Below are 20,483 nucleotides of genomic sequence, written 5' to 3'. Positions count from 1 at the left end.
TTCCTTGTACTGATAGAACATAACACTATCACTGACTGTAGCCATGGGTATAGACCCAAGCAGTCACTGACTGCAGCCTTAGGTATAGACACAAGCTGTCACTGAATGTACCCGTGGGTGTGGACCCTCACTTCCTTGTGCTGACAGAACATAATGCTATCACTGACTGTAGTCTTGGGTATAGACCCAAGCTGTCACTGACTGTAGTCTTTGGTATAGACCCTAACTATCACTGACTGTAGCCATGGGTATGGACCCTAACTTCCTTGTGCAGACAGAACATAATGATATCACTGACTGTAGTCTTTGGTATAGACCCTAACTATCACTGACTGTAGCCTTGGATATGGACCCTAACTTCCTTGTGCAGACAGAAGATAACGCTATCACTGACTGTAGTCTTTGGTATAGACCCTAACTATCACTGACTGTAGCCATGGGTATGGACCCTAACTTCCTTGTGCAGACAGAACATAACGCTATCACTGACTGTAGTCTTTGGTATAGACCCTAACTATCACTGACTGTAGCCTTGGATATGGACCCTAACTTCCTTGTACAGACAGAACATAATGATATCACTGACTGTAGTCTTTGGTATAGACCCTAACTATCACTGACTGTAGCCTTGGATATGGACCCTAACTTCCTTGTGCAGACAGAAGATAACGCTATCACTGACTGTAGTCTTTGGTATAGACCCTAACTATCACTGACTGTAGCCATGGGTATGGACCCTAACTAACTAACTTGTGCAAAGAGAATAAACACTGTCACTGACTTAATCCTTGGTGTTCACACTGTGACTTTGGATATGCTTGTCTTTATCTGTCTCATTTCCTGTCACTCTCCTTTCTCTGTCATACTGCCTCTTTGTTCCAATGTCTGTAGGTCTCTGTGCCTCTCTTTGTATACTTGTTTATGTCTAAGTTTATCCATCTTGTGCACTTTTCTATCATTTTTGTCTGTGATTTCCTTTGTCTTCTTTTTATGTTTGACATTTTTTTATATCAATTTCTCTCTCTCTCTCTCCCCTCTGTCACTGTGTCAGACTTTAAAATGTCGGTCTGTCTCTCTGTCTGCAGGAGTCACATGCTGCAAGCAGACTCAGAACAGGAGTGCCAGGCATGGATTAATGCAATACAGAATGGGGTGTCCAAGGCCTACAGGGATGCAGAGAAGAGGCTGACAGAACAGGAGGTACATTTATTTAATATTGTTGATACCAACTACAAACAATGAGTTCGGTTTACACAAGATAATAATCTTGAAACAAGACACATGGTAAAACCTGTGAAAAGTCAAGAACTTAAACATAATTATTTTCTTCAGTAAGTTTTGATAACTTGTCTGCTGAATATTTTTTGGTGTTAGACATTTATGATTCACTGGAAATTACATCAGCATGATAACTAAAATTCATGTAAGTCCAGGCATTGAAAAACAGAAGATCTGTAATTGTATCTGCCTTTGGTAATTCCCAGACATTCCACCCTCCCAATCCCCACTTATGTCCAGGTTTCTGCTGAAAGTATCCAGTGTCTGTTACTCTCAATTTTTATACTACTTATGCTTGTTTGTTTCCTTGGTAACATAAATTGTAATGAATGTGGAAGATTTTAAGTATTAGAAAGTAACTCATGCAACATTTGTACCACATTTGGTTGAAATACCATAACTTGTTGGAGAGTTATGCTCAGGAAATAAAAATATTTATGACAGACCACACTCCGTTTGTATAATGGGAGAATTTCAAAAAAATCCTGGATTGAATTTATGGGGTCCCTTTTACTTTCAGGGGCTCCTGTCTTCTTCATTATTTACTGTTTATCTCCTTGCCAGTAAAGTAGGTGGTAGATGATACATTTGGCCAATTGTTCATTACTCTCTCTTTATTTCATTACTCCCTCAATATGTCTGATCTATTTCCACTAAAATGTTCAAAAATTGGTATGTGGTTGCATCTTGGGAGAAATATTTCAATAATGCCAAAACTAGACCAGTGTGACCATATTTGACTATTTGAGTGACTTTTGCATTTTCATCTGTTTATTAATGACACCCTTCCTCAGTATCTTGGACCTTATTTCACCTACACAAGAAAATTGGTATGTAGATACAGTCGTAATAAAATAAATTCGTCGATACCAAGACTTGGTCAGTTTAAGCCTACTTTAATGTTTATTCCTTAACCTCTTGGACCCTATTTCACCCACACATGAAAATGGGTGTGTAGATGCATCTTGATGAAAGTAACTCATCCATGCAAAAATTAAGTAATTGTGACCTAATTTGAATTTTTGAGTGACTTTTGTATTTTCAGCTGTTTATTCCTTAATATCTTGGACCCTATTTCACCTGCACATGAAAAGTGGTTTATAGATGCATCTCGATGTTAGTGTCTTGTCCATACTAAAACTAGATCTTGATGACTGTTTTCTTCAGCTTTCCTTAAAAAGGTGTTCTAAGAGCCGACTGGGTCGAGTTAATGCAGGCCATTTGCACTTTCAGGAGGCCCTTGTTATTTATTTATTTATTACTTACTTATTTAATTGGCACAATTATGAACATAAGTTCCTTTACATTACTGCTGTAAATTTATACAAGTAGTTCACTTTGATACTAAATTATTGTTCAACCATTTTGACATGTTCTTATTCAGTGTAAGAATTTATACAATATAGATACTATACAATTGAAACGACAGTGCTTGCACATACAGTAGATCTTTCATGGGCTGTTTTTAAGAGTGCTGAATAGTTGCTAGCGAAATGAAAATTACTTTTAAATTTGTTCATTCTGGGATTTTATTGAGGATAAAAGCAGTGTGATTATTTCGTTTTCTTTATGCTTGATTGGTTGAATTATCACTCCTGGTACTCTCAGTTTTGTCATTGTCATTAATTTTAATTTCAGTCATTTTCCAAGAGCTCTAAATTCATTGTATTTATATCAGACTATCAATCATATTCACCTTAAGGGACTTCTTTCGGCTATTAATATGTTAGTCCCTCAATCACTTGGACCCTTTTTCTTTTACATGAAATTTTGCTTGTTGATGAATCTCAAGAAGAGTAAGTAACCATACCAAAACTGGGTCATTGTAACATAATTTTAATACTTGAGTGACTTTGTAGTTTCATCAGTTTGTTACACCCTCAGTTTGTTAGCCCCTGTGTCTCCAACACTCATGAAAATTGCTATGTTGATGAATCTCAATGATAATCACCGAACCATACCAAAAGCATGTCACAGTGACCTAATTTTCAGGTTTGAATGACTCATGTTTTCCTCTTTAACAGTCTCTATATTATTGGCTACTCAAGGTGTGCTTTTATTGGCAAGCCAAGTTATGTTTAAAAGGATGGATTTAATTACGTATTACATCACTAAACTGTGAACATATTTATCCATTAAGGACTGTACTAATATCATGCTTCTCATTCGCCATGATACTAAATTAATACTTAATTATTTTCACATTGTTCAATACACAAATTTCTGTAGATAGAATTGAAAAAAATATAATGACTACACATAACTCCACCATCAACGAGAAGCTTGCTTCATAGTCCAAGTGACAAAATCAAGTGCATTTGTCACTTGATGAACTTGCCTAATATACTGGACATAGAACACAAGTTTGTAAACATTATACAGACATTTATTATTATTATTTATGTTCCATTTTTCTAAATGTTCCCCATGTTTACTTACGCCCATTTTAATTTTAAGGGCACAGTTACTGTGATTCATACAACCTTGATCAATTCGAGACCTGTTTTGAAAATTCCTTGAACTTTAAAAGAGTTGAGTTAAAAAAAAATCTGAATTATTCCCAAAACTCCTTGAATTTATCAGAGGGAGCATAAATCTTTAAAAATGAATAAAATGTAACTTTTAAAATTCAGAATTATTATTTACTTGTTTTGCCAACAACTATGATAAACACAGTAACATATGGAGAAAGTTCAGTTTCAATAAGGAAAACTATTGCTTGGAAACTTTCAGAAGTCCTTGGAGTCCCAGAGTTGTAAACACCATATATTTAGAGAGACTTTTGTTTATCCATGGGCGTAATAGTCGTTATGTTCTTAAACTGTATCATAACTCAAGACTTGACATCATATATCATGACCTTCTCGCCAACACACACACACACACACACTATATATATATATATATATATATATATATATATATATATATATATATATATATATATATATATATATATATCCATCCATTGGACAGTGGAATTCAGTCCTAATTAGATGTAGACATTGATGCTCTTTGGAAAGTTTGAATTGACGGAAAAGTCATTTGTGTTTATCTTTGCACTCATTAGAGACTCAATGGAATTGTTCTTAGATTTGTTAAATTTGGTATACTTTATCTATGTAAATTAGTCAAATGGACTCTCCCACAGCAGTGCTCAAAAGACAACACAAAATCACTCAAGCTATTGTCAGTCACTTAAAGTAAGTAATCTGTGGAAAACATTTTAATTTCCTCTGTATTAATTAACTGTATGAACTCTTATGGTGATAGTTTTTCATGAGCATTTAGCTTGACTGCTTACTGCTATGGTCTGAATACACCTCCCTATTTGTTTGTGCCCCCTACCAATTTAAAAAACAAAAAGCACAAATGAGATAAAAGATGCACAGAACTTAATTCATTTATCAATTTATAATTTCAAACCTGATTTTGTTCAGGTGGGGTCCTAACACCATTATCGTCTGTACGTTTCATTCCAAATGGAGTTTTCAGTGTAAAAGACAACCCTGTTCGCCAGTCATTTACAGTACCTGGACAGGTCAATTTTCAGCAAATGGGTGTATGCATGACTGCACTTGTATGTGCATAGAAGGAAGATACTATGTGGTTTGTTAACAATATTACAATGTCAAATCAAGGAAAGGAAACTGCAAAATTTGCCTTTCACATGGATTTAACAAGCGGTATAATTTCTATATACGTGTGCATAGCGATATAACTAAACTTTCAGCATTATAGTAATTTACAGAAATATCCAGCAGTTATTGAATAGGATGAACTACATCACAATGTTTTCTGAGAAAATAAGCTCACCCATAATTTATGCAACATGGCCGTGTTAGTATGGAAAGTCTGTGAAGCATGAAGGGCTCAGAGAATGTCAGTTTTAGGGCCATTCTGGTCATGTTCATGTTAGAAATTATAAATCAGTGAATGAATTGACTAAGTTCTTTCCACTTTTTATCACATTAAAGATTTCCGTTATTGAGATCAGTTGTGGGTACAAACAAACAGGAAGGTATATTCAGACTATTATAAAGGCTACAGGTTATTGGCATATATCATGCTGTCAACAAAAGTTTCTTTCTTTCCCTCTCTCGCTCTCTCTCTTCAGTAAGTTTTACTGGAAATCATATTTTCTATAAACATGAACATATCATTGGTTTTGGGACTTAAACATCATGTTTTTCTTATGACATGTTCTGGTAGGTATGTTTTTTCAGTCAGAATTAGGAAACAATCAGGACAGTAAACCTAACGCGCCATATACACTCATAAGATGGAGTCAGTTTGAAATTTCATAGACTCAGGTCTGCCAGAGTATAGTACACCAGCAAGTTTGGATCTTTGCAATTTTTTCAAGTAATAAGTAGAATAATTAATATAGACCTTGATCTACCTGTTCATTATGCAATAGCAGATCATGTGCTATGTTGTTTGAGAGTATATATATATATATATATATATATATATATATATATATATATATATATATATATATATATATATATATAATGTTATAAAATTCAGTACTACAAATGAGATTAATCCAGTCACTTTACCACCATGCTTATGTAGGCAAACCTGTAAAAAAAAGTACACCCATAAAAGTTAATATAGTGTGGGCAAGTGTGATTTATTTATATGAAGGGCTAAAATGATCAAGTTAAAATTGATTGAATAACCAATTAGACCTACATATTTCAGTTCTGTCATCAACATTTTATATACATTTGTGTGATAATTTACATGCCCTGCATTACGTGTCTTATAGTCAGTTGTGTGATGATTTACATGCTATATTGTTAGTACATGAAATTAATTTTTTGATAAAATCAGTTAAACATAACTAAATCACAACATGGCTAATATTTAACTAATATTTATGTCCTGAGACTTGATTCTATATATAAGTGATAGGCAGAAGAACGTGCACAGCAATATGTGTATATTTTTATTCTCTACATTTTACAAAGATTTGATAACTGATTACCAAGCATTTGAAATTAGGTTTCTCACATACTGCAAAAGACCTTGCAACACTTAAAATAAGTGTTATATATTTATGTGATAGAATCTATATGACATTATACCATTCTGTGGTACAATGTTTGTAACATTGTAATTGTGTGATACAATGTTTATGACAATATGTCATTATGTGATACAATGTTTATGACATTGTCATTGTGTGATACAATGTTTATGACATTATTTCATGGTGTAATACAATGTTTATGACATTATGACATTGTGTGATATAATGCTTATGACATGTCATGGTGTGATATAATGTTTATGACATGACTTTGTGTGATATAATTTTTATGACATTATGTCATTGGGTGATAAAATGATAGATTGTCATTGTTTGATACAACATTTATGGCATTATGTCATTGTGTGATATAATGTTTATGACATTATTTCATTGTGTGATACAATGTTTATGACATGTCATTGTGTGAAACAAAGTTTATGACATATCATTGTGTGATTCAATGTTTGTGATGCTATATAATTACACACATAACATCATAAATATTATAGGTCTCTGAAGGGGAAGCTGCTGTCACATCACCATCAAAGTCTTGTGAACCCAGCAAAAACCCTGAGAAGCCACAACAAGAGGGGTCAGCTCCTCGACAGACCAAGGTTCAGATGTAAGTTTTTTTCTATCTGTATTTCATTGTTGTGATGAAAGGTTGTTGTCTTTCCCTTGAGAACTCACCAGTCAGATTGCATATGAGGACTGAAAATATGCTAGCATTGAGTGCATCATGAAGCCATGTTTTTTCTATATATGTTTATCAGATGTTTTTGGCATGAATATGTTCTACTTTAGTGATCAGTTTCATCATTCACCAAACATGACTTTGCTGGATTTCATCTAGGTCGCAGACTAAAAACCTTGTTTTTTAAGAAAGAACTTCATAGTTAATGAAAATGGCACTATAGTATTATTTAAAATGACACTATAACATTATTTAAAATGGCACTATAGCATTATTGAAAATGGCACTATAGCATTATTGAAAATGACACTATAGTATTATTGAAAAGGGCACTATAGCATTACTGAAAATGGCACTATAGTATTATTTAAAATGACAATATAGCATTATTGAAAATGACAATATAGCATTACTGAAAATGACAATATAGCATTATTGAAAATGGCACTATAGCATTATTGAAAATGGCACTATAGCATTATTGAAAATGACACTATAGCATTATTGAAAATGGCACTATAGCATTATTGAGAATGACACTAGTATTATTTAAAATGACAATATAACATTACTGAAAATGACACTATAGCATTATTGAAAATGGCACTATAGCATTGTTGAAAAGGGCACTATAGCATTATTGAAAATGGCACTATAGCATTATTGAAAATAACAATATAGTATTACTGAAAATGGCACTATAGCATTATTGAAAATGGCACTATAGCATTATTGAAAATGGCACTATAGCATTATTGAAAATGACACTATAGCATTATTGAAAATGGCACTGTAGCATTATTGAAAATGACACTGTAGTATTATTTAAAATGACAATATAGCATTACTGAAAATGGCACTATAGCATTATTGAAAATGGCACTATAGCATTACTGCATTTTTGAAAATGGCACTATAGCATTATTGAAAATGGCACTATAGTATTACTGAAAATGGCACTATAGCATTATTGAAAATGGCACTATAGCATTACTGAAAATGGCACTATAGCATTATTGAAAATGGCACTATAGCATTATTGAAAATAGTACTATAGTATTATTGAAAATGACAATATAGCATTATTGAAAATGGCACTATAGCATTATTGAAAATAACACTATAGCATTATTGAAAATGACACTGTAGTATTATGTAAAATGGCACTATAGTATTTATTGAAAATGGCACTATGTCAACTCTTTTACTTTCTAGGCCAACTTGACAAAACTTTCTAGGCCAGCTTGACAAAATGGGAGTCTCTTGTTAACTACCTTCAATAAAATCTTTAACTAACAAAATACAAAGAGCATTTTATACAATGTTTAAATATATTTCTTTCCAGCCGAATGGAGCAGCTATTTGCCATACCAGGGAATGACATGTGCTGTGACTGTGGTGCATCAGAACCACGTTGGGCTAGTATCAACCTGGGAATCACTCTATGTATAGAGTGCTCAGGAATACACAGGTATATATTTTTCTGCACCACTGATTGCAAAATTAGCAACTTAATTTTGGTCCTGCCCATCTATCCTAGGAAGTGTCATAAGATTAAGCAAAAAATAAATGAGAATAAATGAGGTAGAAAGTTGAAATTTGGCAGGCATGTTTAATTCCATGTGTAGATGACCTAAGTTCATTTTCATGCCATTGAAGCATTTTGTTCATTTTGTAAAAATAAAATTTCAAAAACCTAAAGTTTTGCATTAAGAAAAATATTGGTGACATGACTGTACAAAAATTAATTGATGTGGACAATTGGAATTTGGTAGGTGTGTTTATATACATGTGTAGATGACCTTATTATATTTTTGTACAATTAAAGCAATTTTGCATAATTTTGATACATTTAGTAACTTTATATTTTTTATGGAAACTTTATTATGTGAGTTACAAAATAACCACTTAGATTACACAAATGAAATTTTTAAGGCATATTTTCATATACGTAAAGGTTACCTGATTAAATTTTCATGCCATATATGCAATTTTTCTGTTGTTGTCTAACCTGTCTGTAAGGTCAAATAAATGTTTAGTGTGTCAATCAGAAATTTCATTTTTTAAACTTGATAATACATTTTGACAAATTTCAACCAAATTTCAGTGAGATTCTGGCATGAGGGATTTTCCAGTTTGTATTATTCAAGCCATCAGTGTCAGATATAAACACTTTAAGCAGCAACTTCTTAAAAACCACTGAGCCAGTTTCATGTCACAAAAGCAGCATCCTCCAAAAGGAAGTTGTAAACCTTCTTTGATTGATAAAAGTTGAGAAATTAGAGGCATATATCTCCTGATTGGGTGCCAGTGGTATTCAATATTTTTTAAAGATGTAATAATGAACTTCATGAATTGAGTAAATATTCTACCTGGGATTTTAATTTAACGTAAATAAACATTTTACAAATTTTGATTACTTGCTTTAATTTCAAAAGGTTTTGCTGGTTAAAAAATGTTGTAGTCTTTGCCTTTATTTGCATTTTCTGAAGGAATCCATTCTATATTCACTACTCCTTATCAATAGCATGCCTGGATAACTTGCAGGCCATCTTTTAATGTGGAGGCAGATGTAGATCCCATTTTTCTTATAGCAGACACCCTCAAAATAGGTCCCATTTTATTGAACATGAATAAAATTGGGATCAAAAGTGGAAAAAGAGACCTTGATGTATCGCTCATTTTATTGTCAGATATGGCAGTTAGTGTCTGGAAATTTGAATTAACAGCATGAAATTAAAACATTTGAGAAGGAGTTCAATAGTTTGTTAAATGTTCTGTAATGAATAATTTCTAAGGGTGCTGTAACAAACAATATATGACAAAACTGTGATCAGTGAAAGTGTTAATAATACCTACAGGTAGCAACATTTTAAGAAATGAATACAAGCTTGTTTTGTCCAGTGAAACTTGTGTTTTACTTTTTCAGATATGATTCTTGATGGAGAATCATGTTCCATTGTTTATGTTAACTTAAAATTCCCAAATTTTCCCTCAGCAGAAATTTTGATTACAATGTTAATCACAGGATCGGTTATTTTTTATTATAATATTTAAAACATATTCAAGTTTTCACATTGTTTCTCTAAATAACTGTCACTCTTGTTTTAAAATAAGGAATCTTGTTTATTTTTAATCATATTACAATAACTCTAGAATGTATCCACATTTGCGTGCAAAAAGCAGTGATGTAACGCAATGTTTTTACATGTACACATGTGATGTGTATTGAAACCACTTGAAATAATGTTTTAAAAATTTTTAAGAGAATAGATTTATAAAAAATGGAGGTAATTCATTAGATAAAGCTATTTATCAACACTTATTTCCAACATGATTATCAAACAAGTATTCAACCACTTAACCCACCCACCCCTATTCCCCTCCCTTTCATGTCCTTCCCTTTCTTACTTCTGTAGAGGTCCCTTGATTAATCTTGCCACTTGTTTGTGCCACATGTTGTCATGGAAGAGGTGTACTCACAAATCCAATTGCAAACTGCTCAGACCCAGATCTGCTGTCGCTTAATGTGCGGGCAGATCTTGGTCTGTGAGGTTTGCTGGCAGTAATCAGTAGAACAAACAGCATGATCTGCCAGTGCATTATGCAACAGAAGATAAGGTTCTATGCTGCTTGGAGTTGGACTTTACTTGTAAGCTGTCAGCATAAAACAAAATCACTTTGTTTCTATTTCTCTTCATTATTCAGGAGTTTTGGTGTCCATATGTCCAAAGTGAGGTCCATCACATTGGATGCCTGGGAACCAGAGCTATTAAAAGTCATGGCAGAACTAGGCAATAATGTTGTCAACAGGATATATACAGCTAATGTTGATGAGTCCATAGCCAAAAGAGCAACCCCAGAGTGCAATAGGTATATTGCTGTAAAACCATGTTAATTTCCATTGTTTTAAATGAACTTCTTGTTTTCTGGCTATTTCTGTCCAGTCTTTTGACATAAGCTACTGGTATAAACAAGGATTTTTATCATCCTGCTAGCAGTGGTTTGGATGGGGGAGGGGTTATGTCTTTCTGGTGTTCATCTGAACTTCCAGATAACTATCATTCTGTTCTATATTCTGACAAGAAATTTTAGTTCATCTGGCCATAAGGCCAAGCAGGCTTTAGGTACGACTCATTACATCTGTCCATCTAACAACAATTTACTATTTCCAGTTTATCTGCACAAACCATTGGACCAATTTCAATCAAATTTGGCACAGAGCATATTGACACAAAAACCTTTGAAGTTTGTAAAAAAAAAAAATGATGCCGATGCATTAATAAATGTTTTTTTTAAAAAATTGAAATAACTTTAACAAGAAAAATAGCTGGTTGGATTTTGACCACGTTTGACAGAAAGCATCCTGTCATTAGGACCTTTTACAAATAGTGCCAATCTGCCATCAGATAAGACTGGCATTACTAAAAATAGAAAAACATTTAAATGACTTCTTCTTCAAAATTGCTGAATATAATAAGACCAAATTTAACAGATAGCAGCCCAACATGAAGACCTGTCAGATTTATAAAGCTGAAACCAATCCATCAACAAATATGGCCACTTTTACATAAAATGGAAAACATTTCAACAATCCTCTCCCAAATGACTGAACATTATTAAACAAAATTTCGGAGACTACATTCTGTGATAAAGATGCTGATAAACCATCAAATATGGCCACCACTACTAGAGAAATCTTCTGACGATTTCTTCTTTTTTTATCCAATTGGTTGGGCTACATTCTGACATTATAACAATGTGCCATCTTTTATGACTTACTAAAATTAAAAAAAAACTTGTAATGACTTCTTTATCAAAATGCTGAACAAAATTTGACCAAAATGCACCCTCAGATTTATGCAGATAACAAATATATGTAATCTTATATGGCTGTCATCACATAAAATAGAAAAACCATTAACTTTTTGCAAAACTGCTCACCAGAATGTGACCAAATTTGACAGAAATTGGCCTGGCATTAAAGCCTTCCAGTTTCATATAAATAATGCCATTCCATCATCAAATATGGCCACCATTACTAAAAATAGAAATATCTTCAAAAGTCTTTTTCCAAACAAGAATGCTCAACAAAATTTCACCAATTTTGACTGAAAGCATCCTGGCCTGAAGGCCATTCAGTTTTGCTCAAATGATGCAGATTTGTTTTTTCATATAGGCATTGTTACCAAAAACAGAAAAGCCTTTAAATGCCTTCTCAAAATCCAGTGAACAGAAATTTGCCAAATTTTGCAGAAGTCATTGTGGCATATGCCTTTCAAGTTGTACAATTGATGCTAATGTACCTATCAGGAAGAATCATGCCAACCCAGAATGCTTGTTCAGCTGCCATTGCATTTAGCTTTTAAGTAGATGTCACTGGATGGGTGATCTCCAGGTCACTTGAGCCTTACTTTTTCCATATTTCCCCTGTCCTAGTTATCTAAGCTGAATTTTGATGTTGTAACGGACATTTTGGATCTCGCCTTAATACCACCATTGTTTACTCTCCATTGTGCATCTTGTGTCACGAACATAGTTTCATTCAATACTAGCCTTTGTGTACTGTGTGTTGTAAACATTGCTGTGAATGAAATGTCATGATCCCATATGAGCCATAATGCACTGTTTATACACAGTATTTCTCCCATGATAAGAATATGGGGCCAGCCTGACATATTGGTCCGAAGGTAATATTAGATAATTGTTTCTTTAGTAAATATTTGTGGGGTGGGCCTATCATCAGGTAAATACGATTGTAAACAATGATAACTTGTGTAGGCTAGATCTTAAATGTCGGTTATAACATGGTGGAACTGATACAGTGAATGGGATGGAGACAAATTCAGACTGAATTGAAATGAGAACTGCCAGGAAGTGAAGACAGATTAGCTAGTAAGCATGCTGTATATACTCACTCATAAGTGGAGTCCAACTGCAAACTGCACAGACCCAAATCTGCCATGGCATAATGCATTGGTAGATCTGGGTCTGTGTAGTTTGTTTGGAGGAGTCAGTAGAACAAACAAGATCAACCCAGATCTTCAGGTACATTATGCTATGACAGATCAGGATCTTTGTTGATTGCTGTTGGCCTTGACCTATAAGTGAGTATATATGGTAACCATGGATGTAATATTTGCTTTTAAAATCAATGTAAGTCCTGGAAAACCCCTGCAAATCAAGAATTCTGCAAAAATATCGTGTGTATGAGACATCTGGATTTTGTCCGTAACAAATTTTTTTAGCTAGTGAGGAAACTCTTTTATTACTTAAAGAATAAACTGCATTTCCAGATATGAAATTGGAACATCGTGAAAAAAGTCCACACTATTGTTTTTGCTTATACTGTGAACTGATTTATTTTTGTGGGTATGAAATTTTTGTCATTTTTGTGGGAAGATTACATTTTATTGGTTTTTGAATTCATGGGGAAGGTGATCCAGCTGTTTCCACAGTGGGAATTATTGCTTTTTGGGGTCATTTGGATTCATGATTTATGGCAGCCACAAAATTGGCAAAAATGGGTCCCCATGAAAAATTGAGCAATTTCACAACTTAAACTGGGTTCCTGAGTCATAAAATATACACTTCTAGTGTGTCAGCAACCACAGTCCTGAATTATAGTGTACATGTAATTGGCAAATGATTTCAATTCCCAATTCTGATGTCGGAAGGCCTTCAGAAGAAACAATTTACTTGGGCAACAACGTTGATAAAATAAACTGTACCTCTTCCTGTGAAATAATTTGTTTTTCATTTTTATTGTTTTAATGGCACTTTGAACATATTGTTAACTATATCATGCCAAGGAAAGAAAAGGGAGGTAAGTTTGTTTCCCAAGGCAACAAATGCAGTTGACCCAGGCTGGCATGGATGGGTATCAAACCCACAATACTTAAGTTACAAGTCTGATGCTGTACCAACTGAACTGCCACAGTTCTATCCTATAAAGAATTGCACTATACAGATTTAACACAAATGGCACTCTTTCTTGCAGAACTGTACGAGAGGCCTGGATACGAGCCAAATATGTTCAGAAAGCATTTGTCAACAAACTGCCTAGTCCCAAGAGCAGTAGTTCAGGCACTAAGGCCAAAGGTTGGATTGTGAAAAAGAAGTGTCGCAAATCCCCATCTCGATCAGCTTCCAAAGATGAATTCGCGCCATCGGACACTGATGTCACAAGTGGTCTGTTGGAGGGTATTTACTCTAGACATGCATGATGCTTGCCTGCACTCTAACTGAGGCCTGCTCTTTAAAATATGACAGTATGAGAGGAATATGGCATCCAGTTTTATTGTGACACTTTCATAATTTGACTTACTTGGCCACATTTAAGAGTTTTTGTTTCTAGATCAACTGGTCTTTGACCGCAAGAGCTTATGGGATGGTCTTTTGTCTATTATCCATCATCTGTCATCTGTCTGTTTGCTAGCACAAGTTTGCTATTGCTACCTCGCCTAAACTACCTGGAGGATTGCCATGAACCTTAACAGACATATTCATCCCTTGGTCTAGTTGTCCCTTAATGAAAAGTGTGTCACTTGGAAATCCAGTATGGTTGTCACATTGGCCACCTTGAGATTCTTTTCACCACAACATCTCCTGAATGGACGGTCATATCAACTTGTTTTCATTAAAAGGCTTCCTATGATGTTTAGTTGGTGGCCATCATGAAAATATTGTTATCACTATTCCTCCTGAATGGATGGTCATATAACATTGAGTTTTCACTACAAGATTTAACGTACTGTCTAGTTTGTTCTAAATGAAAATGGTGCCAATCTAACATCCAAAATGGCAACCATGGGATTTTCACCTGAAGACTAATTAATATGTCTGCTTTGTCCCTAATGGAAATGATGGAAAATCTGTTATCACTACACGTTTGAAATGGAAGGATCTTATCAACATGTGTTTTTTATAAACAACTTCTTATGATGTCATGTTGGTCCAAAATTAAAATGGTGCTCAGGTATCTAATATGGCCACCACAGCAGCTTAATTTAAAATCTTGCTATCACTGAAAACTATCAAAGAAGGTTTTTCCTTTCTGCAGTTAAAAGCAAGAAATCATCTTATCTCAAATGCTTGGAAATTCTTTTCAGCCATTAGAGCAATTGTGCCTTCAGGGGACTCTTGTTTTAGATTACTGAGGCTTATTAAACCTAGTTGAGCAAGAGAATACACTATAGCAAGCAGTCTTGTGATATTCAGCAGTGGTCTCATGATATTCAACTGTAGATTCATGATATTCAACCATAGTTTCATGATATTCAACTGTGGTCTCATAATATTCAACTGTATTCTTGAAATATTCAACTGTATTGTCATGATATTCAGTTGTGGTCTCATGATATTCAACTGTAGTCTTACGATATTCAACTGTGGCCTCATGATATTTAGCTGGAATTTCATATTATTCAGATGTCATCATAGTATCAAACCTGTAGTCTCATGATATTCAGCTATATTCTCATGATATTTAAATGTAGACTCATGATATTAAAATGTGTTCTTGTATTCAGCTGTAGTCTTATGATATTCAGCTGTGGTCTCATGATATTCAACTGTGGTCTTGTGATATTCCACTTTGGTCTCATGATATTCAACTATAGTCTCATGATATTCAACTGCTTCAAGTGGTAATTTATGCTAGCTAGTAGGCCAAGTATAAGTAATGAATTTTAAAGCATTTATGAAAAATAACTTCACCTGACTCAAAATATAGGTTCAGGATATGATATTATCAGGTGCAAATTGTTAGCATGATTTTTGTCATGGAAACATTTTGCTGAAAATAAACTGAGATACTGGATATACTCATAAGTTGAATCCAAACAAGTTATACCCATATCTGCTATAATGTACCAGCAGTTCCACGTATATGTTGTTTTTTCTACTGATTGGTCCTAACAAACTGAATATACCCAGATATGCCAGTACATTATGTGATGGCAGAACTGGCTCTTTGCAGTTTGCAGGTGGGTCCACCGTAAAAGTGAGTATAAACAATTAAATGTGATTTTAAAGTTATCCAAGGGACACAGTTGTATGTTTTCAAACGTAACTCAGCTGTTTCACTTTAAAACCATCACAGTTGCTGTAAACAAATCTTTTGAATTAAAATATTACCTTATTGATTAGCTATACCTATTCAGAACAAAAATTGACTTGGGCAACAATGTTGATATAATAAACTGTACCTCTTCATGTGAAATAATTTGTTTTGATTTTTTTTTGTTTTATTGGCACTTGGAACATATTAGCTATATCATGCCAAGGAAAGGAAAGGAAGGTAAGTTTGTTTCCCAAGGAAACGCAAATGATTTATTAAGAAATATCTACTGGTATATTTGGCATCAAAATACAGCTGTTATTAAGGCTAGAATTATGGATGTACCAAATTCCTCTCATATGGTAATATATTCTCAGTCTCTTCTAGAAATGAAAACGAACATTTTGTGTATGTTTTTTTAAACTTATATTTATGTGGATCATTTTTGAAAGAAATGGGGATAGATAGGGTCACAAGAGGGCACTTGAAAACTGATTCTTTCAAGTTTTTCCAAGCATAAATATCCTGAGAGGTGATAATACATGTTTACAAAATTAGTCCATATCCTAAGAGGTGATAATACATGTTTACAAAATTAGTCCATATCCTAAGAGGTGATAATACATGTTTACAAAATTAGTCCATATCCTGAGAGGTGATAATACATGTTTACAAAATTAGCCCATATCCTAAGAGGTGATAATACATGTTTACAAAATTAGTTCATATACTAAGAGGTGATAATACATGTTTACAAAATTAGTCCATATCCTGAGAGGTGATAATACATGTTTACAAAATTAGTCCATATCCTGAGAGGTGATAATACATGTTTACAAAATTAGCCCATATCCTAAGAGGTGATAATACATGTTTACAAAATTAGTTCATATACTAAGAGGTGATAATACATGTTTACAAAATTAGTCCATATCCTGAGAGGTGATAATACATGTTTACAAAATTAGTCCATATCCTAAGAGGTGATAATACATGTTTACAAAATTAGTTCATATACTAAGAGGTGATAATACATGTTTACAAGATTAGTCCATATCCTAAGAGGTGATAATACATGTTTACAAAATTAGTTCATATACTAAGAGGTGATAATACATGTTTACAAAATTAGTCCATATCCTGAGAGGTGATAATACATGTTTACAAAATTAGTCCATATCCTGAGAGGTGATAATACATGTTTACAAAATTAGCCCATATCCTAAGAGGTGATAATACATGTTTACAAAATTAGTTCATATACTAAGAGGTGATAATACATGTTTACAAAATTAGTCCATATCCTGAGAGGTGATAATACATGTTTACAAAATTAGTCCATATCCTAAGAGGTGATAATACATGTTTACAAAATTAGTTCATATACTAAGAGGTGATAATACATGTTTACAAGATTAGTCCATATCCTGAGAGGTGATAATACATGTTTACAAAATTAGTCCATATTCTAAGAGGTGATAATACATGTTTACAAAATTAGTCCATATCCTGAGAGGTGATAATATATGTTTACAAACTTAGTCCTTAGGACAGATCATAGAGAGTAATTTTGAGCTATATCATTGATAAATTCAGTTTCTTCTATTTCACTCATTTTATAAAATCTTTTTTTTGTTGGTTAAATAAATGTTCAGTAAAACATCAGCAGGTAAAAACATTGATTTCTTAAATTATCTTTCTTATCTAAAATATCTTTCTTTGTTCTTGTGTCAAGCCATCTCTTTTCTGTGACATCAAATGCTCAAAACGGCTGGAATGGTTAAATATACTGTTTAGAGAGAAATGCTTTTATACAAAACTTCGATGTTTTACATCAGCAGTTTATTTCCTGCATCAGCAGACCAATCTTGATCTTTATGTTTGGAATCTTTTTATTCATAATCACGTGTGTGATTTAATAAACTCTTACCTATGTTTAAAGTAAATGTCAGTTTATCAGTTTCAAGTGTGAATTATAATTTATTGCCCCATTATCCCTCTCTGTTTAATAATATAATTGGTATCACTATTAAAGACTTGACACATTTCATTAGAAGCAATACAAACTGTAGTATATTCATGAAAAATGCACATGGAATAAATATATTTCATGTACAATTTTTTTTTACCTTTATTATTTTTGTCTTTATCTTTATCATTATCTGATGATATTGTCCAATATGAAAATTCAGGTTAAAAAAAGAAATCAAACTTGAACAATGCATCATCCACAGTCATAAATGTTAGAGCTATGATATTGTGAAAGTTTAGCCAACCTGGAATTCTGTTACCTACTGTGATAGATTTTAAAGCTGACCTCTGTTGAAAGACATGTTAAAGTCATTTATGAGCTGACCGTCTGTTGAAAGACATGTTAAGTCATTCATGAAGCTGAGCTGATCCTCTGTTGAAAGACATGTTAATTCATTTATGAGCTGACCCTCTGTTGACATGTTAGGTCATTTATGAGCTGACCCTCTGTTGACATGTTAGGTCATTTATGAGCTGACCCTCTGTTGATAGACATGTTAATTCATTTATGAGCTGACCCTCTGTTGACATGTTAGGTCATTTATGAGCTGACCCTCTATTGAAAGATATGTTTAAGTCATTAATGCTCCATTTAAAGGTAAATTTCAGTGTTCAAGTCATGGTAAGCCAAACAACAATCTCTTACATTATCATTTGAAATTATTGAATGATGCATGTATGTACACTGTTGATATTTTTCCACTAGAGGTCTTACACTGCACTGATGATTAAAATAAAAATGCATTGTAATGCATTGTAATTGAAGGTGATAATCAGTTACAATCATTACTTGCTTATAAGATGAGTCAAACTACAAATTGCACAGGCATGTATTTGCCATCGCATAATGCACTGGCAGATCTGGGTCTTTGCAGTTTGTTAGGAGTAATTGGTAGAGCAAACAACATAGACCCTAATCTGCTGGGGATTTAATTTTTGCAGATCAGGATCTGTGTTGTTTGCAGTTGGATCCAACTTATAAGCAAGTCAAGATGGTATTAATAAGCAACATTACCATTTCACTTTTGTTGAACAAGAAATCCTATGGTACTGTATATCTCTACATCTCTCATGCACGATATCTAGATATATTAGCAATGATTATAGCATTACCACTTTCTTTGCACTCAAAATCTGCACAGTAAAAGGTCATTTTTCATCCCATATGAAGCAAAAGAAAATTCTCTGTCTAGCTGATGGTTTTGTTGTGTTTTTTTTTGTTGTCATGATTGATTTGAGCCAATTTAATTCAACCCAGCAACCATCCTGAAAATATTATCACTTCTGAATAGAAATTGTACCGGCATGGGGTTTTCATCTTGAAACTCTTATCAGTCCTCTTCCTGAATGGAAATTGTACTGGCAATGATGGTTCACCAGAATAATTTATATAATGTCTAGTTTGACCTAAGTGAAGATGGTTCTACTTGGATGTTAAGTATGGCCACCACAGTAGCTATGTTAAGAATCTTTTTATTGCTACTCTGCTGCCATCCTGATTGGAAAGTCATATTTATATTGGGTTTTCACTAAGAGATCCTCTATAATGTCTGCATTGTCTTAAATGAAAATGGTGTCAATCTAGCATACCAGTATGGCCACCATGCCAGCCATTTTGAGAAACTTGTTATTGCTGCTTCTACTAAATGGAAGGTCATATTGACATTTAAGTTTTCACCTGACTTTTTATTATGTCTAGTTGGTCCCAAATGACACTAGTGCCAATCTCACTTCCAATATGGCCTCCACTGATCTCACCTCCAATATGGCCTCCACTGATCTTGCCTCCAAAATGGCCTCCACTGATCTCACCTCCAATATGGCCTCCACTGATCTCACTTCCAATATGGCCTCCACTAATCTCACGTCCAATATGGCCTCCACTGATTATGATGACTTGGTCTTGAATGAAATGGTGCTGATCTTATATCCAGTAAAGCCACCTTGGCAGCCATCTTAAAATTCTTGTTAACACCACTCATCCTCAATGGAAAGTCATATTGACATGGGATTTTCATGAGACTTCTTAGGTGATCTAGTCGATCATACATGAAAATGATGCAAATCTCACATTGAACATGACCACTGGTGGCCATCTTCAAAATCTTGTCATTGCTACTCATCCTGAATGTATGGTCATATTCACATAGAGCTTTCATGAAAAGGCTTACCATGGTGCCTTGTTGGTGCTTATGTTACATGCAATATAGCCACCAGTGTGGCTGATATGCAATATGGCTACCAGTGTGGCTAATTTGCAATATGGCCACCAGTGCGGCTAATACGCAATATGGTTACCAGTGTGGCTAATTTGCAATATGGCCACCAGTGGCTAATTTGCAATATGGCCACCAGTGCAGCTAATACACAATATG

General features: G+C 33.9%; 1 protein-coding gene across 3 annotated transcripts in view; it reads left to right on the top strand.

Annotated features, from left to right (window-relative positions):
* LOC149781851 (arf-GAP with coiled-coil, ANK repeat and PH domain-containing protein 2-like) overlaps nt 1–20,483 on the top strand; it is a 211,292-nt gene that overhangs the window by 149,505 nt on the left and 41,304 nt on the right. For 2 of the 3 annotated variants that reach the window (XM_089936039.1, XM_089936037.1), the window contains 5 exons: nt 1,086–1,200; nt 6,832–6,944; nt 8,362–8,487; nt 10,725–10,889; nt 14,017–14,219. In XM_089936039.1, coding sequence (XP_089792165.1) covers nt 1,086–1,200; nt 6,832–6,944; nt 8,362–8,487; nt 10,725–10,889; nt 14,017–14,219 — 722 coding nt within the window. The remainder of the gene's footprint in view (nt 1–1,085; nt 1,201–6,831; nt 6,945–8,361; nt 8,488–10,724; nt 10,890–14,016; nt 14,220–20,483) is intronic. The other variant, XM_089936038.1, reaches the window with a different exon arrangement.

The sequence above is a fragment of the Sinohyriopsis cumingii genome, chromosome 15 (genome assembly GCF_028554795.1).
Source record: "Sinohyriopsis cumingii isolate HCF-2022 chromosome 15, ASM2855479v2, whole genome shotgun sequence".
NCBI lineage: Eukaryota > Metazoa > Mollusca > Bivalvia > Unionida > Unionidae > Sinohyriopsis > Sinohyriopsis cumingii.
This window is presented reverse-complemented; position numbering and strand designations above follow the sequence as displayed.